This window comes from Schistocerca piceifrons, chromosome 2 (genome assembly GCF_021461385.2).
Source record: "Schistocerca piceifrons isolate TAMUIC-IGC-003096 chromosome 2, iqSchPice1.1, whole genome shotgun sequence".
Lineage (NCBI taxonomy): Eukaryota > Metazoa > Arthropoda > Insecta > Orthoptera > Acrididae > Schistocerca > Schistocerca piceifrons.
Window position 1 is genome coordinate 260,568,886 of NC_060139.1, and position 21,184 is coordinate 260,590,069.

The 21,184-nt window shown below is 40.2% G+C and overlaps 1 protein-coding gene across 1 annotated transcript in view; it reads left to right on the forward strand.

Annotated features, from left to right (window-relative positions):
• Nucleotides 1–21,184, forward strand: part of LOC124776932 (ryanodine receptor) — a 694,095-nt gene that overhangs the window by 188,933 nt on the left and 483,978 nt on the right. The window contains exons 4-9 of the mRNA XM_047252151.1: nucleotides 2,853–2,867; nucleotides 10,924–11,001; nucleotides 12,637–12,712; nucleotides 12,845–12,957; nucleotides 17,347–17,452; nucleotides 17,731–17,824. Of these exons, the coding sequence (XP_047108107.1) occupies nucleotides 2,853–2,867; nucleotides 10,924–11,001; nucleotides 12,637–12,712; nucleotides 12,845–12,957; nucleotides 17,347–17,452; nucleotides 17,731–17,824 (482 nt within the window). The remainder of the gene's footprint in view (nucleotides 1–2,852; nucleotides 2,868–10,923; nucleotides 11,002–12,636; nucleotides 12,713–12,844; nucleotides 12,958–17,346; nucleotides 17,453–17,730; nucleotides 17,825–21,184) is intronic.

Here is a 21,184-nt window from a genome sequence, read left to right on the forward strand (position 1 = left end):
TGACATAACTGCTATGCATTACTTTAAGTTTGGAAGCAAATGGATATGAATTAACGACTTGCATGATGTCTAATGAAGTGTCATCGATGTTGTCCTGTGTTGTGACGTCTCAACTCACTGACACTCGCGCTAGCTAGTCGTTTGCTCACTGGCTCCTAGACTACGTCCACTCCTCCGAACGCGCACCGAGAATAGATTTCGGTGGCAGGTACCGTCGTTTGTCCTGTTATAAAGCGGCGTAAGTCAGTACGCTTCAACGAAGAATGGATATCTATCGTTGATTTTAGCCGCTCTTTCTCAGTAACAAGAGCTTCTCTCGAAACTGTGTTAACAGAGCATAAATATTGCAAACGTAAACTATCTGTGAAATGCACATAGCGATTTAACGGTAAGATGGCTGCAGGAAATATTGCTTCGTAAACATTGTGCGGCTAATAATAGGGGGCAGATTTAGGAAAAGTAATTTACATCACATTCGTAGAGTTGAAGAAGGGTTTTCAAAATGTGGAATGTAATAAAATGTTTTTCATTGTTGGGCAGTTTGGTATTAACTGCAGGGTTAAAAGGGAAAGCTCTTCCTTTATGTAACGCAGATTGCAGCATTGGTCAAAACCAGGAAAGTTGTAAGGCAGGGTTGCTCAGTGTAAACACTGATATTTCATTTGACGAGGGAGTAAGAAAGTGTCTAGATGTGGGAACTGTTTGTCATGGACACAAAATCGACATGACACAACAGCTGTCAGCGAAAATGAACAGAAACTGAGTTGGATGTTAAATGAAATGGAACATGTACTAGCTCTTGGCTGTAATATACACAGCAACGAAAATAAAATTAATGTTTTCTACAAATATAATTTGCTACTAAAGCCAGAAATATAAGTAACCTCTTGAGCATAGCTCCGTATACGTACGAAACTAGAACAAAAAAATACGACAAAATGGATAGATTAAGATTCTTCAAACGTAGTGTTACAAGAAGATTGGCGAAAATCAGATGGATTGACGTTCAGCAAAGAATCAACAAGGGAAAAAAATCATAATTAAAATGGTAATAAATGGTACAGATAGAATTTTTTGGCACACAAGTTGAGTGAGGAGGAAACGTACTTGCTTTGAGGGTTAATAGTATTGATTATTCTGAACAAAAAACTTCATGTCGACATATGCCTTATTTCTAATAGTTTCCGAGTTAGAACACATTTAATGTACATTGTTATTTTCTGTAATACTCTTGTCATTGTTTACAACGTACCACAGTAGTGTGGAAGAAGCTGAGTCGGATAGTTTGATATAGGACACTTGTTATCTCTCAAGTCGGGAAACTGGCCTACAAAAAGTACCTACGCTACAGAGCAAGCGACCCGCGCGAGGGCCTCCCCAGTTCGTTTGACGAACAGGCTTCGGGCGTTATCTGTGGCTGACGAAGTCTCTGAGCCGGATGCAGTCGTCCACCCCATTCCAGAGGAAGCTTCTCGGCCCACAAGATCTGGGCATTCACAAAGGGTGGGTTTGCTGGTAGCTGGAGCTCCAGCGTTAGGTGCGTAATGGGGCCCCTTAGGAACATGACTAACAAGGAGGAGAAGGAAACCAGTGTGCACTCCGTGTGCATACCGGGGAGAGTCATTCCGGATGTGCGCTATCCGGATGCCATGAAGAGTACAGGATGCAGCCAACTGCAGGTGGTGGCCCATGTCGGTGCCATCGACGTGTGTCGCTTTAGATCGGAGGAGATTCTCTCTGGTTTCGGGCAGTTAGCGGAAATGGTAAAGACTGCCAGTCTTGCTTGCGAAATTAAGGCGGAGCCCACCACCTACAGCATCATCGACAGAACCGACTGTCGCACCTTTGGTGCAGAGCGGAGTGGAAGGTCTGAATCAGAGGTTCAGGGTGTTCTGTGACCGGATAGGCTGCAGATACCTTGACTTGCGCCATCGGGTGGTGGGTATCCGGGTTCCGCTTAATTGGTCAGGAGTATGCTACACACAGTAAGCGGCTACACGGGTAGCGGGGACTGTGTGGAAGGGACTTGGTGGTTTTTTAGTTTAGAGGCTCTCAGGAAACCACAGATTAAAAAGAGCCAAGCGCAATGCTGAACTGGCTCGTTGATCTATTACACTGCCTTCAAAATCTAGTTCTCCTGATGTAAAGAGAATCATTTAAGAAGATGTTTCGGAACATACTTAAGTATCCAGCTGAAAGAATTGAGAACGCTCTGCCTTTTGTCCGCCTTCTACAAGATGTGCCTTAAGTTTCACCAATATCTCTTTACAAAGCACTTCCGCTGCGGTATTTTCGGTTATTACATCAAAAGCCTTCAGTAATTCTTTTTAAAATAGTACACGTCTCTACTGCCACCAAACCTTCCAGAAACTTCGGCTGTTACATCCTCTTTCAAATACTTCCTTTGCAATAAATTCAAGTGTTTCCGATGGGAACCACTCACTTTCTTTAGACGCTGATCCTTTGTCTCACGAAGCGAACGGCAGTATTCAATACGTCTTCTGAATTACGTGTAAATTTCTTCTCTCCAACAAACTCTTTTATAGCCTCATGAAAGTTTAAAATCTATTGACTGCTCCTCTAGTATTCGTAGATTGTTTCATTCAGGAATACAGAGCACGAGTGACAGCAGACGCCTCGAAATATAAATATGAAACCGACAGCTGGTAAAACACGCTGTTTGATAGGTAGCGTGCTGTTTGTCCTCAATTGCCACGGAAAAATAGTTCCGGAAACGGCACTTACGACCCTTGGCTATAATGATTTAACATTTACTTGTTAATAGTGTGTTGTTTGCAATTAAAATGGGTTCCAGGAGCTATTTTTGGTTTAAATTCTGTTTTCTTTTGCAGGAACAGGAATCACTTGTAAGTAATCCTGAAGTTTTCAGCCGCAAATAACCCCTTAACATGCTGCTTATTTACAGCTTTTGAGCTGCAGTAGCTTGGTATTTTACTCGACAAACCCATCACTAACCAAGGTTTGTACGATCCAAAATTATTTATTTGCGACTTGGCGCTGACAAAAGTAGTCTTTGGCTTGTTTGTTACGAGAGGTGTTTTCTAATTCGACGACTGAAAAGCATATCGCTTCCGTTACCATCTTCTGGGACCACCAAATAATTGGTACTTAGCCTATGTGCTTCTGTTTACAGTTTTATTTACGTTTCAGGCCGGAAAAAGTTTCTATTCCGTGTGTACCTTCTTGTGCAATTACCGTAGAATATGAAACCTTGCTTTTACCCTCGTCCGGCAAATGTGTCTTACTTGCGTGTGCCCAGATGTTGCGAGTTGCTATAATTGCTCTGTGATATGTGCTGACGTATCCATCGCCTAAACCCAGATGTAACAGTCTGTATGCTTCTGCTCCCCGTAACAGTACTCATACCTCACATTTATTGTTATTCGTGGAAGACATCTTTGTTCTAGCAGTGCGCTACGTGACAAACGCATATTAGCTTTACCAATGCAATAATAAAGCTCCCACTAAAAACTCCCACTCACAAGTAGCTTGCTACGACAACTGTTTTCCTACTAACTTCAGTTAATGGAACGAGCTGTGAAATGAAGGCCCGTTCCGAAGAAGCGACCTCCGAGAGAAAAATCCCTTCAGAAAATGTCCGTACTGTAGAGGCTGAAAGCAGGTATGGTTTTCAGAGCAATCTTTCTCAGAGAAAGATCTTTGTCTCATTCTCATTACAAAATTGTTTTATTTTGTAAAACAGTGAAATGAAGAAAAATAATTTAAATTAATTTAAGCGATAAAAAATATATATAAAGTAATGTCAACAGAAGCGCTGCTTGTTCTGCCATTGGATTTATAATCCGGAGATTCCTAAGTTGCATAACAGAAAGTGCAGAGGGAAATTCTACAGTTATACTCAGTATAGTATATAAGCTTGTGACAGATTAATCAAATGTGTGTTTGGTTAATCGGAAAGGAATAACATATCTAAATACTAATAATTTTAGATTTAGCACTTAAATATCTAAGAAAGGACATTCAATAAATTGTATTTAACTCCACTTTATCCATTATTATCTAACCTTGTCCTTGTGTATTTGTACAGATAATATTTAATGCTGTTCTAGAAGTTTTATAGCCCCCAGCCGATTACCATACGGTCAGTAAATAGAACAAAACATAAACATGCCAGGCATAGTCCACAAACAAAAACTGAGGAACGAGACCAGGCGCCCAACTCCGTCTTGGTGCACTAGTCAGTCGAAACAAGTTCTTTTACATTAGCATTTAATACAATCATGTTCTTTCTGACCATAACCCAAATGACCTTGCCCTCGGCAAGTTGTCATAAGCAAGATGTAACTCAGTCACTCACATACGGAAATAATTTATCCCATAGAAGCATTCACTCCCAACCAATGGATCTAATGTGATCCATAACGGAAATTAACGAGGGGCAATGCTTGCTGAATTCGGTCAATAGTTTTTCTAAAAGTTCTCTTTAGTTTTCTCGCGCGAACGCGACGTTGCAAGACTAACGGAGCACGTCCAGTGCTTGCTTTGAGTTTAGATTTCTTTAGAGAGGCCCTGTAAGCATTCACCAAAGCTATACAGGATGTACTGAAACCTAAACAGCAGATGAGGATGAGAATACTTGTGGCAAAAACCTATGGGACTAGTCACAGAGATAGTGGTAATAATTTTCACAGTGGACTGTCTTACTGCTAACTTTTGTGTGATTTAAGTCTAACGGTAAGGGAGTGACTTTGAACAGGAGTAGCAGCAAAAATTGTTTGCTAGTGAAGGATGTAACATTGTGTAAGGTGGCGTCTAAAATGTGGTTGAGCGTTGCCTCTTCATGCAGAACTTAAATGCTTCGTTTCTGTTAGGGCCCCAAATTATATAATCCTATTTCGCACTTTTCTATTCAATAGACATGTTAACTGGACGTATTTATCTCTCTTAAAACAAACTACTAAATACATTCTAAACTAAAAATAAGATGCAATGTGTATCATGATAATATTATTGAGTAGTTTTATGTAAATGTTAGTATTAAGATATTTATGACTCGTGTTACAATGTGCTATTGAACTGTGTACTGACTGACAGAACCTTAATTCACTGACAGTATCTTTTTGTACTTACATTGTGTATGTTGACAGTGTGGGCTCATTATTAGTGGGCTCTAGCGTATCCTTGGACCTAGAGATGTGCATAAATCCACCGCAATCAAGGCCTCAAGGCAAGAATTAGCTTTTGATGCTATGTCGGTGTCTGGACCGTTAAGCAAGAGTCAATCTCAGCAAGTGTATATACTCTCTTGGGGAAAGTCGAAAAAGAGCTGTTATAGTAGACTGTAGAGATGAGGCAGAATGTGACTAGTCACAACTGACAATTCGGTTGGTCCTCTATAAATGTCGCACTGCATGTCATGGCGTAACACTGTATCCTTATGGTGCCCTGAATTAGTGTCAGAGGAAACAAGAAGTTTAGTAGCTACCCAGGTCACGAAGCTAAGAGAAACGTTGGAAAGTGTCCGTCATTTCCCTCGATTCCACCAGCGGAGCACACAACAGCCGCCGTGGCAAAGCAGAACCGTCGTTTGTCATTGAGCATGTTACAGCTGCTTTATCACCAGTCTAGTCGTTTGTGTTTAACAACGCCCTGCCACATACACAGTGAAACTATAGCGTAGTTGATGCTCGTCATTGGAAGACGTTTGACAGTAATAGGGATGTTCTTGGGACTCTTGGAACAGTCGCCCAGACAACAGCTGCAAATGCTCCATCGCTAAACTACACGGATCATCCCTTAATACGGCCTGTTCGGGGCGATGCGAACAGTCGCCGATTCCAGATATCGTCTCCTGTACTCCATCGTTCTAACGTCAGTCACTGTCACATTGAAGCACGTACGTTGCAGCTTCAACATGATCTCCCGTACAATTGCAATGTGACCTCTCTCAAACTCTATCACGTGCTATTACGCTGTGCATTGTGTTCGAACCATCGCCCGTGTCGGGCCGGCTTATCTCGCAGTGCTGTCAGTGACAGCTGACACAATCGATTCACGTATGATGACACAGCTGGTTCTCTCTGGTGGCCGTTGCCTGCGCACCAGTTCTTGTAAGCCGGATTACACCACCACGTCTTGCCACGAAGATTCGCCAATGAGATATGTTCCATCTTGATGCTTAAGTTTTTGTCAATGAATATACGAGTATGGTTCAAATGGCTCTGAGCACTATGAGACTTAACATCTGAGGTCATCAGTCCCCTAGAACTTAGAACTACTTAAACCTAACTAACCTAAGGACATCACGCACATCCATGCCCGAGGCAGGTTTCGAACCTGCGACCGTAGCGGTCTCGCGGTGCCTGACTGACGCGCCTAGAACCGCTCGGTCACACCTGCCGGCCTATACGAGTATGTTCTCGTTGGGTTTTTTTCCTGTAAAAGTATTGATATGTCTTATACAACTCTACGTTGTATCGAAGGAAAGAACCAGTCACATCCATCAGTTGTTAAGATGCAGTAATGCGTTTCTTTCTGAGCCTTATGATATATTTTTTTGTTCTGAGTAAAACTTGATATACATATAAGATGCGAAATTGCAAGGGAGGATCATTTAGCACTAATCTAAACACTTCTGCAACACTTTGGTTTCCATCCCGTAGCATACATACTGCAGAATCCCGAAGCTAAGTAAGGCATAACTGGAATCAATTATCCACTGGCAGAGAGCAGCTGGGAACAACCCAACTATACTCACACCCACAAAATCCTCGTTTGAGTGATACCTCAGTACTGCTCTGCAGTCTGGGACATTTAACAGGTGGAAGTAAAAGAAGAAACAGGGAAGATACAAAGAAGAGCAGCATCCATCACAAACGGTTTCTTTACTAAGCGTGACAAAATAACGGAGATGCACATCCTACTCCAGTGACAGGCAGTAAAAATGAGGTGTAGTGCATTGCGGCGAGGTTTTCTTTTTAAAATTCTGAGAGCGTACGATCTCACGAAAATCGATCAATATTCATTATTCGTCCGAAAACTTCTGTGACCGATTATATTCCTGGCGTACAAGCGACGTCAGCTCAGTAACTACGATTGTAGCTTAAACTAACAACTTTCAGCAAAAACGCGCTCTCGACCGGTCAGTGGTGAGCAGCCGGTGTTCAGTAGTGGACCTGTGGCTATAATGTGTCAACACTGTTGTGTCACAGATCGCAATGGAGTAGTGTTTAAGGTATTCTTGAAGAAGAGCAAAGTAGTGCGAAGTTTGTCCCGCACACTTTCACTCCGAAACAGAAACAACGACGTTGGACGCCAGTCGCGACTTGACTGAAACCACCATATTAAGGTTCTTTAGTTTCTGTCCAGACTTGGAAATTTTTGGACTGACAAAGTAGATGTAGATTCCGAAAGCAGACGTTCCAATACAAGCCAATAAACACAACACTTCCCCCACCTCATACCTCGCGTTAACGACGACAGGGGCAAAATCAGAGGAATTTGGACAAATGCAGAGGGGCGACCGACAATTTTCCTTCCCGCATACCGACAGCGATTGGAATAAGAAGGGCGAAAAACGATTCTAGTATATCACGTACCCTCCACCACACTCCGCGCAGAGTACTGCAGCACCTCTCTCAATCGCAAGGACTAACAATAAAGTTGGTTCGACTCTTGCCCGAAGAGCACGAGGGATTTCCCGTGCGGCAGCGGTCGCCTCAGCCAGGCTTAACTTCATTTCCGCGGCAACGAGAGAAGCAAACTTGCGGCCGCACGCAACAACCTCCCTGCCAGCAACAGGTCTACAGCCAATACCAACCGCCAACTACGTGCCATTCCAATCGCGGCCGCAGCTCCACATTCCAGACTGCAGCGCACTTCATTTGAATTTCCATAAGCTGCACTACGGTGTACGGCGGTGGGTACTTGCTACCGGTAAACACCTGGCCCTCTTCCACACGCCACAGTAAGGTGCACGGCTGAGGGTACTTGCTGCCAGCATCTACTGCCGTCCTTCCACCTTCCCCCTCTAGTTCACTGAGACAGGAATAAAGAGCGATTTGACACGCACTCCACGCTTACCAACTAATTCATTCATTATTTAACGTAGTGAGCGAAACATTTGTCTCCAACTTGTACAAAAACTGGACTGCAGTCGTGAGAGGTGAAGGACATGAACCAGAGATAGTAATTCGGAAGGGTGTGAAACAGGGTTATAGCCTATTTCCCATGTTATCCTATCTGTATATTGAGGAAGCTGTAGAAGAAACCAAGGACATACTTGAAAAAAAATTAAAATTTGGGGAGAAGAAATAAAAACTTTTAAGGTTTGGCGATGGTAATTTTATCAGAGATGGCGAATGACTTGGAAGTTCAGCTAAATGGAACTGATACCGTCTTGAAAAGAGGTTATTAGATGAACACCAAGAAAAGCAAAACAGGAGTAAGGAAATGTGGTCGAATTAGTATTTGATGCTTCAGAAATTAAATTAGAAAATCAGACGCTAAAAGTAGCAGACGAGATTTGCTGTTTGGACAGCAAAAGAACTGATGATGGCAAAAATGAAGAGGATAAAAAAATGCAGTCTGGTAATAGCAAGAGACGCATCCTGAAAATGAGAAATATACTGACACCTAACATAAATTTTATGAATTTAAATGTTAGGACGTATGCTCTAAAATTATTTATCTGTAGTGTGGCTTTGTATAGAAACGAAACAGGCAAATGAATACTAGAATCTTCTGAAATGTGGTGCTACAAAAGAATGTCAAAAATCAAAATGTCGATGAAGTAACTAATCCTGAAGGGCCTTTACGGCATAACTTGACAAAAAGAAGAGAGAGAGGTCGATAGGACACGTCCTCAGGAAACGTTAATTTGATAGTGGAGGGAAGTGTGAAAGTAAAAACTGAAGAGGAAGATTAAGATTTGTATACACTAAGCAAGTTGAAATGAATGTATGGTGTAATAGTTATGCAGAGATGAAGACCGGGGCAAGGGAGACTAGCGTGGGAAGCTACATCAAACCAGTCTTCTTTCTGATGACAATAACAACCATGATATGATTCTTGTGCATAGTGATCTTGAGAGAACGGGGAAGAGACAGAGAGAAGATGATTTATCGGAATAAATAAATGTCCTCAGAATTCCAAAGGAAGACCTCGTCCTGAACCGAGGCCCACGAGAAAGACAGGCCATGGTGCATACATCACAGCACGCGACACTTTAGGTCTTATGAGTGCCTGCACCGTTTCCGGCAAGGAACACATAACTATCTCAAACGAGTTTAAATTCTTAACTGCGTATAAAAATGCACGCAAGCTGTCGACAGCACACGACATAGTTAGACCTTTAGTGGGTACCATTTCATTGCCATACTGATTTACCGTGGGCCCTGCACGGAACGGAGCGTTCGCGGTGTACGGTAGACAAGGCAACCAGTGTGACGTCACAAGTTCGTTGTGAGGCCCGTATCTCTCCTGAGCCTCGGCTCAGATCGACGTCAAAAACACTGAGATGCGTGAAAATCTTAATTCTACTGAAAATGGAGCGCAAATTATCCAGACTAGGTTCATACAGTGTTCCATAAAGAACAGTTATAGACTTCCGACAAGCTTTAATCACAATTTCTAACCTTTCTAAGTTTTTCCTCGCTTACCAGTACATGATGAAGGTCAAATCTTTAACACATTAATTCATTTGAAACTGTTTTATACATGGGAATCCGATTTTTTAAAGAATTTCATAACTAAAGTATGTATTAACTGACCAATACCTTAGAACAGTGTATTATGCACTATCTCACATCCACATTAATTATGGCCTGCTGTTATGGGGATACACTTCAGGTTGCAATGACGTGTTAATACTACAAAAAAACTGGCAGGATCATCATTTCAACCAAAGGGCTGGAGCACTGCAAACTTATATTCACCCAATCAGGGATGATGACCATTTTCAGTCAGTATGTGTTTTCGCGTCTCATCAGCGCAAAATAAAACCAAGGGGCTTTCAGCATGAGGCAAGAAATACATAATTATAACACCCACAACGAGAGAAGTATTAAAATACCAAGCTGTCGAAAGTCTGGAACACAAGATGTTTTCCAATGGGTGCTCAAAAAATGTGCGACACACTGCCTCGAGAAGTGCAATGTCTGCCGCCAAGAACATTAAAAAAGGAAAATTGCACAAGAGTTGCAACAGCACTTCGTTGTTTATGTCCTTACTGTGAACTATTTTCTTCATATGTTATATGTTAAGTATGCAGTCTTGACGCAGGCCTTCTAGTCATGACTGGTAAACGACGCAGATCTAGTAATAAAGTATATAAAGCACATCACGCAACTACAGCTCCATTTTCAAGGACAGGTTTTTGTTTTGGGAGTTACATCTGTTTCAGTGAACAGTTATTGACAATTTTCTGACCTGAAAGCTAACGTCACGTGTAGCTCACATCGACGAAATATTGGGTGTTAAAAAAAAATGAAGACTGTGACACGACATCCTTCGACAAAAATACAATACAATGCAATACAAAGTCTCAAAGATTGAGCGATTTACGAAAATTTAAGTCTTAGTTACACCCCTGCTTCTTCCGAATACGAATTCATTGGATTAACCAAGCTCGAGCTCGATGACGCCATCGGAGGGAGGCTAGTGTGTCCGAACCGCTCCCCCCCGAGATCTATACCAGTTAATACAAGAAAATAAACACAGAACACTACACGCTGCTGCAGTTTGCAAATCTTCATAAGTATTCGAAATAATGCACTAGATTCTAGTAACCAGAACGAGGCAGACGTAATGATTTTTTTATGAAGAATTTTTCCCTTGCACTGAATATAGTTTTACTGTTTTGCATATGACTGAATTAATTACGATTAGTCCTTACGACAAAAATATACTTGTTATTCTTAAATGTAAAATGATTGTTCACAGGGGAAAGGCACAGGCTCTGGCCACAGAACCCTACTTTACGGCAATGCCATACTGCTGCGACATCAGAATAGTGATATGGTAAGCTCAGCAACAAATGAAAAAAAAAAAGCAAATTCTTTAGTTATGTTCTAATTGTAAGAGCACTTCCCTGCTCACCATGTGAAGGACATGTCGAGCAATAAATGGAGCCTTTCCATTTTACGAACTGCACTGAGCAGTAATTATTTACGCACATTTACCTATAAAGTACAGTATTTTCAAGCATCACAGGCTTATACACTATTACCGAATTTGTTATGAAAGCTTGGTGTAAATTATTTAGCGTCCGAAACATTTTCATTTCAAAACATGAGAGACGTATAATACTTAACGATATTCTAAAATATTTTATTTTATCGCGCCATAGATTATATTGTATTCTAACTCAAATTTCGTTTTACTGGTTAACAATGTCGTTGACGCTTAACAATAAAACTGACGAAAACGAATTCGAAACCTAATTATAAAACTTAGAAATATAGTATCCAAGCTGTTAATTATGATTTTTAAGATCAATTACACTATAGTATAGAATCAGAGAAGCATCATGCGATTAGAATTACTTGTAAATATGACGATTGCACAGAAGAATTTCGGTTACTCAGGTACAGCTGCATAATGTTTTAAGTTGTAATTGCTTACGTAGGGATATGCTTTTCGCTATTTTTCCCTTACACATAAAACACCGACAAACATGTTAATGATTTTACTTAGCTTTCTGTGAGCGGAGACAAAGTATATCCAGCTACAAACGTAAAAGAAATGGAATCAAATTTTACGTTCTCACGACATAGGTAGTAAGATACTTGCAAAATTATAATGGTCTGTAAAAATTTTCCCATACTTCTGTCAGTTTAAATAAAATTTAATGAGAAGAAAATGTTCAGTGAATAGGTGGTCAGTAATACGTGGTACGGTTCAAACATCTGTAGTATGGTTATCAGATCACAGGATAAAGAAAGTAAAGAAAAAAAACTTTTGAATGAGAAAATCTGACAGTAATTTTACAACAGTGATATCAAAGTATCACTACTGTGCCTTCAAAACATGTCAACAGACATTTCTAGCATAAATGTAATTTACACCGACTTAATTATGTCACTTTGGTGTTGAGAGAAAGATTTGTGAACCATGTTACTACCTTTGCAAGAATCAGATTCACTTCCTGGCCCATGCAGGCCCATGTAATTGAATTGTAATGATTTATGACAGCTGTAACATGTATATTAATTGCCTGACATTATAAATTTAAACAAAATTACTGTAGCAGACATGTAATCTTACATTGTAGGTACATTAAGTTAATATTTTTGCTGTATGTAATAGCCTTGGTTCTTTTCCTTTCATGTGTGCATGTTGTTATGTACTTTGTAGGCCCATGCTCAAAATATATGACTTAGTTGTTTGACACTTTGATTTAGATCATGCTTTAGCTAATGACATGTTCATTTTAAATGTGTGAAGATTACTATACCGTGACATGGAAGAAATAACTTGACATTATAGTATGAATTTGTGTGATCATTAAATGAAAAATGGTGAAATTTTTAAGAACACCACACCATGCAAAAGTTAATGGAACACTTGACAAAATGAATAATAAATGCTATAGGCTTCATTCACCACATCTTGTGGTAGTACCTGCATTAAAACAGTCTGTCTGTCTCTTTACAGTACCTGGCATGCCTGTCTACCAGCTCCTCAAATGACAAACTGGCATTTGATGTTGGTTTACAGGAGCATTCACAAGGTAAATTATACATTCACTTATACAAAATTCAGAAATATTCTTATGTACTGAGGCACACTGGCTATCTTGTTTTTGATTTAGTGTTGTTAATTTAAATTAGAATTATTTAGATAAAGGTACTTTTTGTCTCAGGGGAAGCCTGTTGGTGGACAGTACACCCTGCTTCCAAGCAAAGATCTGAAGGTGAAAAGGTGAGGGTTGGTGATGACCTTATCCTTGTCTCCGTTGCTACTGAGAGGTACCTGGTAAGTGCACTACTTCACTCATGAAATTTAACGCTGTATGTACTTAAGTTCCGAAGCCGCTATCATAGTTTGTTGTTGTTGTGGTCTTCAGTCACAAGACTGATTTGATGCAGCTGTCCACACTAGTCTCTCCTGTGCAGTCCTCTTCACCTTTGAGTAACTCTTTCAATCTACACGGTGTCCCAGAAGGAAAGATCAGTTTTCAGGTATACGATAGGAGCGATCATTTGAAGCAAAAAATTCTAGTAAACATGGCCTCAAAGATTAATATAGCACCATAAGAGCTATGAGCACTTGCTCAGAGAAGAGATGTGTTTCACTATAGCAAAAATGAAGAACTGCTAAATCTCTTAAGCTGTGCATTTTAGAGTCCTTGTTTATTAGACTTTGTGTTTTGAATGGTAATTTCTCTCATATCCCTGAATATTGACCTTTCTTCATGGGAAACCCTTTATTTGTTTACTGTATTTATGCCTAGGTCTCCACCCCATACAGTTTTACCATATTGGTGATCCCACCCTTGTTTTACTCTCATTGATGTTCATATTGTTATCGCATGTCAAGACAATATCCATTCTGTTCAACTTCTCTTCCAAGTCCTTTGCTGTACCAGATAAAATTACAGTGTCATTGGCAGATCTCAAAGTTTTTATTACTTCCCCACAAAATTTAATCCCCTTTCCAGATTTCTCATTACTTTCTGATACTACTTGCTCACGGTAGAGATTGAAGAACATTGGGAATAGGCTACAGCCCTGACTAACTCACTTCTCAACCAGTGCTTCCTTTTCATGTCCTCCAACACTTGTAACTACAGTCTGGTTTCTGAAAAACTTGTAGATGACCTTCTGTTCCCTGGATTTTATCCCTGCTGCCTTCAGAGTTTAAAAGAGTGTAGTCCATATACTACTGTGGTGAGTGTTGGCTTTGTATCTGTCTTAGCAATGATAATGCATACACTAAGATGTTCATAGTGACTTATATGTACGTATTCCATTTTTGTATTCGACAATGTTATGAAAGAGATAGATTGCTACTCATCATCAACATGACACATTGGGTTGCAAACAGGCACAAAAAAAAATACTGTTAAACATTAAGTTTCGGCCAAGGCCTTCTTCAGAAAAGAAACCGCACACACACACACACACACACACACACACACACACACACACACACACACATAAGCAGGCACACCCCACACAGACAGGATCACCACCTCTGGCCACTCCAGCCAGGATACAGCTGTTGCATTGAACAAAAGCAACAATCTGGAGAGGGGTGGGACGGGAAGAGGGATAGCAGAGTACGGTGGAGAGAGTGAAGAGCACTGTCTGCAGGACTAGGTGGCAGGATAAGGCTAACAGGTTCGGCATCGGGAGACTGTGGGAGAGGAGGGAAAAATGAAATGAAGCACGGAGAAGGAGAGGAGCAGGGAAGGGGAAAAGGCTAGTGGGTACATTGGCGGAGAGCAGCACATAATGAGAGAGAGGGGTTGGAGTTAGGAGGAGGTGATAGGGTAGAGGTGGTATAAACAGTTGGATGGAGGGTGTGGGGACAATAGGTTGCAATGGGTTGACACCAGGATAATTTCAGGAGTGGAGGACGTGTTGTGAGGAGGTGTGCATGGAGGTGGCGGTGGAGATGAGGATCCAGACATCCCAGCTCGTGAAGCAGCCATTGAAACTGAGCATGTTATGTTCAGCTGCATGTTGTGCCTTAGGGTGGTCCACTTTGCTCGTGGCTACATTTTGGCAGTGGCCATTCATCCTGGTGGACAGTTGGTAGTCGTAGAAATATAAAAAGCTGTGCAGTGATTGCAGCACAGCTGGTATACGATTTGGTTGCTTTCACAGGTGGCGTGACCTGTGGTTTGGTAGGATAAGCCTCTGAAAGGACTGGAATTGGAAGTGCTGGGTGGCTGGATTGGGCAGGTCTTGCACCGGGGTCACCCACAGGGTTATGATCCATGTTAGAGGTAGGCAGTGGCACAGAGATTGCCTATGATGTTGTGGAGGTTGGGTGAGTGTCAAAACAGCACTTTAGGAGGGGTGGAAAGATCATGGATAGAATGTCTCCCATTTCACTGCATGATGATGGGTAATCATAGCCCAGAAAAAGGATGTGGATGTGCTGCGATTGCTCCGGTCCACAGTGGCATTAGGTGATGAAGGGGACACTCGTTTGTAGCTCGGCCTTTGGGGTGGTGGGAGGGTTGAGGATGTGTGGGGAAATGTGTTTGTGGTATTGAGACCTCCAGCGTACTGGGGAAGGAGTTCTTGTCACTGCTGTCGATATGTAGGAACTGTTGTTTGTTCGTAGATTTAATGTGGGCAGCAGTGTGAGTGGAGCTATCAGAAAAGAGGAGGTCAATGCCCAGGAATAGGGCATGCTGGGTTAAGCAGGACCAGGTGAAGTGGATGGAGAGAAGGTGTTGAGCTTGTGAGGAATGAGAATAACGGTGTATTGGCACTGAGTCCAGATCATGAACATATCATCAATGAACCTGAACCAGACCAAGCATTAGATTTCGGTCAGTTGGTTGGAGATGTTGGTCAAGGAGAGCCAAAATTCTTTCAGTGGAGGCACAATAAACAGCTTCAATGGGGCATCGAGGATTGTTGGGTTTGTGGATTTTTGGGAGCATGTAGAAGATGGATGTGTGTCATGTCATAGGGGTGAGGAGGGAAATTGATTCAGGGGAGAGGTTCTGGGAAGAATCGAAGGCCTTAAGAAGGGATTGGATCCTGTTTGTGTGGAAAAATGAAGAGAGCCAGGGGGCACCACATGATATATAGCTTGTGTAGAAAAATTTTCTTGAATCGGACGTGCACTTGCCGCTATAAGAATACCAACTTTTTAAATATTTCCTTACAATGAATACACCCGCAGATTTTAGATCTTATTCTTTATGTCCTCAACATGCAACAACCATACACAGACACAATTTGGCTGTACTAGCAGTGGAGGGTATATATAGTATGTCTGGAGGATGTGGAAAACTGTGCAGTCGTTGTTCTAATGTGGAAACAGAATGATTTGTGTGACATCTGGAAGGACATGGTCATTGGATTTTGAGCCAAGAGTGAGAGCTTTTCAAGAATGACTTAGTCTGTAAACTGTTCATGTGCCGCCATGATTAAAGGATACCATGAATGGCAAAAAGGAGCTATCCAAAACTGGCACCTAGGGCCACAGATGATGGGTGAATGACCTCTGAAGATGTACACGGTTGAATAGACATGCAACTGTTGAGCAACTGATTTCTCATGGATGTCGACTGAGTGATGGCAGGTGACCTTTTCAGATGAATCGTGTTTTATGCTCTATTAGACAAAAGGCTGTCAGTGTGTACAGCATGAAACATCTGAAAGCGAACACCCTGCAACAATTAGCAGGGTGTGTTATGGTCTGGGGAATGTTTTTGTGGCATTCCCTAGCTGACCTTGTCATTCTGAAAGGCACAGTTGATCAACACAAGTATATAGACAGCTGCCCTGGGGCTATGTCCACCCCTACATGCAGTTTGTTTCTCCTTGGCTCAATGGTTTGTACTAGTAGGACAGTGCGACGATTCACAGAGCTCACAGTGTACGTGCATGATTTGAAGAGCACCAGGATTAGTTTACTGTACTCTTCAGGCCACCAAACTCTTTTGATTTAAAACCAACTGAGAATTTGAGGGACAATTTCGATTGGGCTGTACATACCGTGGATCTTCAGCTGAGAAACCTACCGTAGATGGCCACAGTGCTGGAGTTGGGATGGCTCTACATCCCTGTCAGTACCTTCCAGAACCTCATTGTCTCTGTTCCTGCACATCTCGCAACAGTTTGTGCTGCAACATGTGGTTATTCTTACTTTGTCAGATGGTCACATAGACGTGACTGGACAATGTAATATCTGCAGTTATTTATTTATTTCCCTTAGCTACAGTTGCTTTTGGAAATGTCTCCTCAAAATTTGGTTGTAAACTGGAAGTAAATATCCCAACATAACAACAGCAACAATCATTACCGTTGCTAATATTTAATCAAATGCTAATGCCAAGTTGGGGATTGCTGTATTTATCACTACATTGTCTTTCCTCTGACTTCACATGGGAAATATCACTTGTATAACTCATGGTTTAATTGTATCCCCTCCTCTCTTTATGGTTCTTGATCCCTAATCCAGTTATTCATATTGCAGCTCTTCTTAAATAGGAGCTCTGGAGCTCCCTTCATATGCCATATACAGTTAATTATCTTTTTCTCAATTTTTTAAATTTAAATATTCTTGAAAATGACGGTTTTAATGAACAGGTCATCTGCACAGTGAGACATTATTAATTTGTGATGGCGTTTGTTTTGTAACATGTTTTATTGAGTTCTTTTGTTCCTTTTTTAGCATACAACCAAAGAAAACGATTTGTCTGTGGTGAATGCCTCTTTCCATGTGACTCACTGGTCTGTCCAGCCATATGGAACAGGAATAAGCAGGATGAAATACGTGGGTATGTCTATAACTATCTTAAGTTGCTTTTACACCATTTGTTATTTTTTGAAGATTTGTTATAAATATTCGAAACAAGTGAAATTTTATATAAAAAACTATAAACAACTCACACACACACACACACACACACAAACACACACAGAGTCATTCCGTCAGTGCCGCTTGTGCCACACTGGCACCCTTGTGTGATTATTTATGTACTACATACATTATTCCACTGTACATGTACTATCATACTGGGCTTATTACATTTTACCAAATTTTCTTCTCACACAGGTTATGTGTTTGGAGGCGATGTTCTCAGGTTCTTCCATGGTGGTGATGAGTGTCTCACCATTCCATCAACATGGAGTGAACAGCCTGGACAGAAGTAATGGCTTTTCAAGTTTTACCTATATTTAGAAGTGCAGTGTGATAGCTTATTTCAGTTCAATTATTTTGCAACTTCTACAGTAACATATCATCACCTACATTCAGTTTACTCTCTCTGCTTGCACTGCATGAATTAAATTTATCCACAAAATATCACACCTTTTCGTATGTTACTCATCTTTATTTCCTAACAATATTCTATGTATACATTTAGCACACTGTAGTTGTAAAATTGTTTAATTTACAGCTGAGTCAGTTTTGTTCATTATGCCACGTGAAGTAATTGTATTCTACATCTGTAAGAATATGTTCTCTAAAATGGATTTGTAACTACATAATTTTAAAAGAACGTAAATCATGCTGGCTACAGACTTAGTCACAAACAGAAGCAGATATAGACATTAGTTTTAAAACTGAGAGGTTCTTTCATTGTGCATATGAGAGAAAGTGATGGAGGAAATGAGACTTCTGCACAGGACTGTACGCTTTTTGGAAACTTTTTGGCGTATCAAAACTATGCAGCAGAAAGTGACTTGAACCTGGAGCCATGCAGTTGTGTTACTGACTGTCCTATCCAGGCATGACTCACCCTCTCTTACTTTCCAAACTTCTCAGAGGCCCTGCCATATACCTTGCCAACTAGAACTGCTGGAAGAAGCTGTGGCAATGTTTCTGAAGTCGTGCGTGGATAGCAGCACTGATCGCAAAAGGTTGGGCTCTGTGTTTGAGTTCTGGTCGTGCACACTGTTTTAATATGCGTGGAAGTTTCAGTATGAGACTGTTCAGAAATTAAATCGAGGATGGAACTTGTTGAGACAGAAATAATTTAAAAATGGTATGAAATTATAAACACAGAGGTAGTAAAAGTGAACATCAATAAAGAAGAGGAATGAAGATAGAGATGGTCAATATGAACTCAAAGATATGCCACAAGAAAATGAAATAGGGACAAAAGGGAAAATATATGAATTTTAATTAATTATATGTGCAACTAGGGACAGGAATGTTTTGCAAATACAACAGTGTGAAAAATAACATGAAATAGATGGTTTTTGGAAATAATACAAAGTTGGTAATTTTTATGTAATATCTTGAAATTTGTAATTTTCCACATAAAAGATGTTATAAATCTGTGTATGACAGTTTACCAATATTTGTAACTGATAGTTATTGAATGTTGAAATTGCATTTTGCCTTCTTTCTTCCTCAAGGCTGAGGTTCATTTATAATCTTAAAATGATGGCTCATTTCCCACATAACAAATTGTAATGTGCCTTCAAGAATAGTACCCAATTTGACTAAAACATAGAATTTGGCAAACAAATAGCAATGAGTTTGCCAGGAAATAACATCAATATTGGCAAAAAAATACTGAAATCAGAAAAAATAATACCAAATTAAAAAAAAACACAGAAAAGGAAAAAAAACCATCAAAATCTGCAAAAAATAGAGAAATTGGCAAAGAAATAGTGAATTTGGAAAAAAATGAATTTACCAAAAAATAATTCTGAAGTTGGAAAAAAGTAACATGGAAAAGGGAAAAAAAACATCAAAAATGGCAGAAAATACCAGTGAAATTGGCAATAAAAAGGAATTTGTCAGCAAAATAGCACTGAATTTGGCTAAAAATAGTACCAAATTGGCAAAAAGTAACACCAAATTCATCAAAAGATAACATCGAATTTGGCCATAAAATAAAATGATTTTTTCCTGTCCCTTTGTATAACATAATGGCAAGTGTGGTGAGGTAGTAGATATATGTTAGTAGTGAGGTGTTTTAGTGCAGGTTGAGGCCACTGTGGATAGAATCTAACCAGTAAACATAGAGAAAGTTCCCATGGGAGGGGTTACGGTGAGGTGCTATTAGGAGGAGGAATCCCAATTTTCTGTAGATGAATGAGAAACCTAAGTCAGATCTGTCTTATTTTAAAGTTTCCTTTAGTGCAGAGTAGTTTGTATTACAAGTTAAGTCTGTTCACCTGTTCTCACAGACAGTTTAAGAGACTGTGTCAATTCAGAAAGTGTAACACTGTTTGCATGATGTTCAATACTTGAAATGGATTATCTCACAGGTGTGAGGAATTGTACAAGTGCTAGGACAGGAGTACATAGTTGTAAGAGGTTGTACAGACAAATTTTGCAATGGGGACAGTTCCATGTATATGACTCATTTAACAAGAAATGGATTGAATAGAAGCACTGGTTAACATGAAAATAATTCAGATGTTTTAATTTTAAGCTGTTCTGACTGATGTAAGCAGAATTTATCAGCAGAGTGATTCTCACTTTGTGACATGACTTTGAAAAAGTAACATCCCCGGCAGGGGGCTTGGTTGAGTCTATCCACTCCAAGGGCGTTGTTTGGTGAAACATAGAAGACTCCTGTCTTATTTTTGAGATGACTTTTTTATCATGGAGAAGTGGAGATGACTTGTATGCCACAGAAAATCTTATGACTGAATTTGATGGGGGGGGGGGCTGAAGTCAGCATATTTTTGTTATGATATGTATCCAAATGGTTGTTTTTCCTACTAATGCCAAGGCCATAAAAAAGAAAATGTTTTTAACAACAAAGATGGCAACAGTTTCAATGCAAGTAATCCTGTTTGTTGTTTATTTGACATATTTTGTGAGATTGAGGTCAATGTACCATGGGATTCACGGAAGAAATTGGTGGATCTCTGTTGGGAAAATGACTGCATATGTCCTATGCTCAATAATTCATATGTGAAGCTGACAGAACGGTTAGGACAGTGTATTTTGGAAAATGGTAGTGCACACAGTGTATGGTTTAGGTGGAGTAAGCAACTTTGTGGCTTCAAATAGGATGAGGTTTTTTAGAAGATTTTATGAATCTTCTTGAACTATAGAAATAGAGCCATAGTAAGAGATTCAGTCAAGTGGAACTGTCAGATTGTGTAGATCATTCATCACATTTCACCTGGTCAAATACCACATTAATGGCAGACAACAACACAGTCCTGGACTGGAAGAATATTGTCAACTCCCACAGAAATTCTCAGTTTAGACATTCCAGGAATTTCTTACATGTATAATGGTTGTACCATAAATTCCTTTGTGCTGAAATCATTGTCCCAACTTGACCACCACCAAAGCATTGACTGTGGCAACTGTACTTTGTGCATTTTAGTCTGTCGCCACTACCAGTACATTTGTAAATTTATTTCTACTATTATTTGGTTTTTATTGGTTTAAGAAAAAGCTAACTCTCATCTTGGGCTCAAGAAAGATTTTTTCCCACTTCTGATGGTGTTATTTGGTGGAAGAAACTGTCTGTGCTAAAAGCTCATGAAGTTATGTTTGTTATATCTCATGTTCAATTGTTATGTATTCTTAA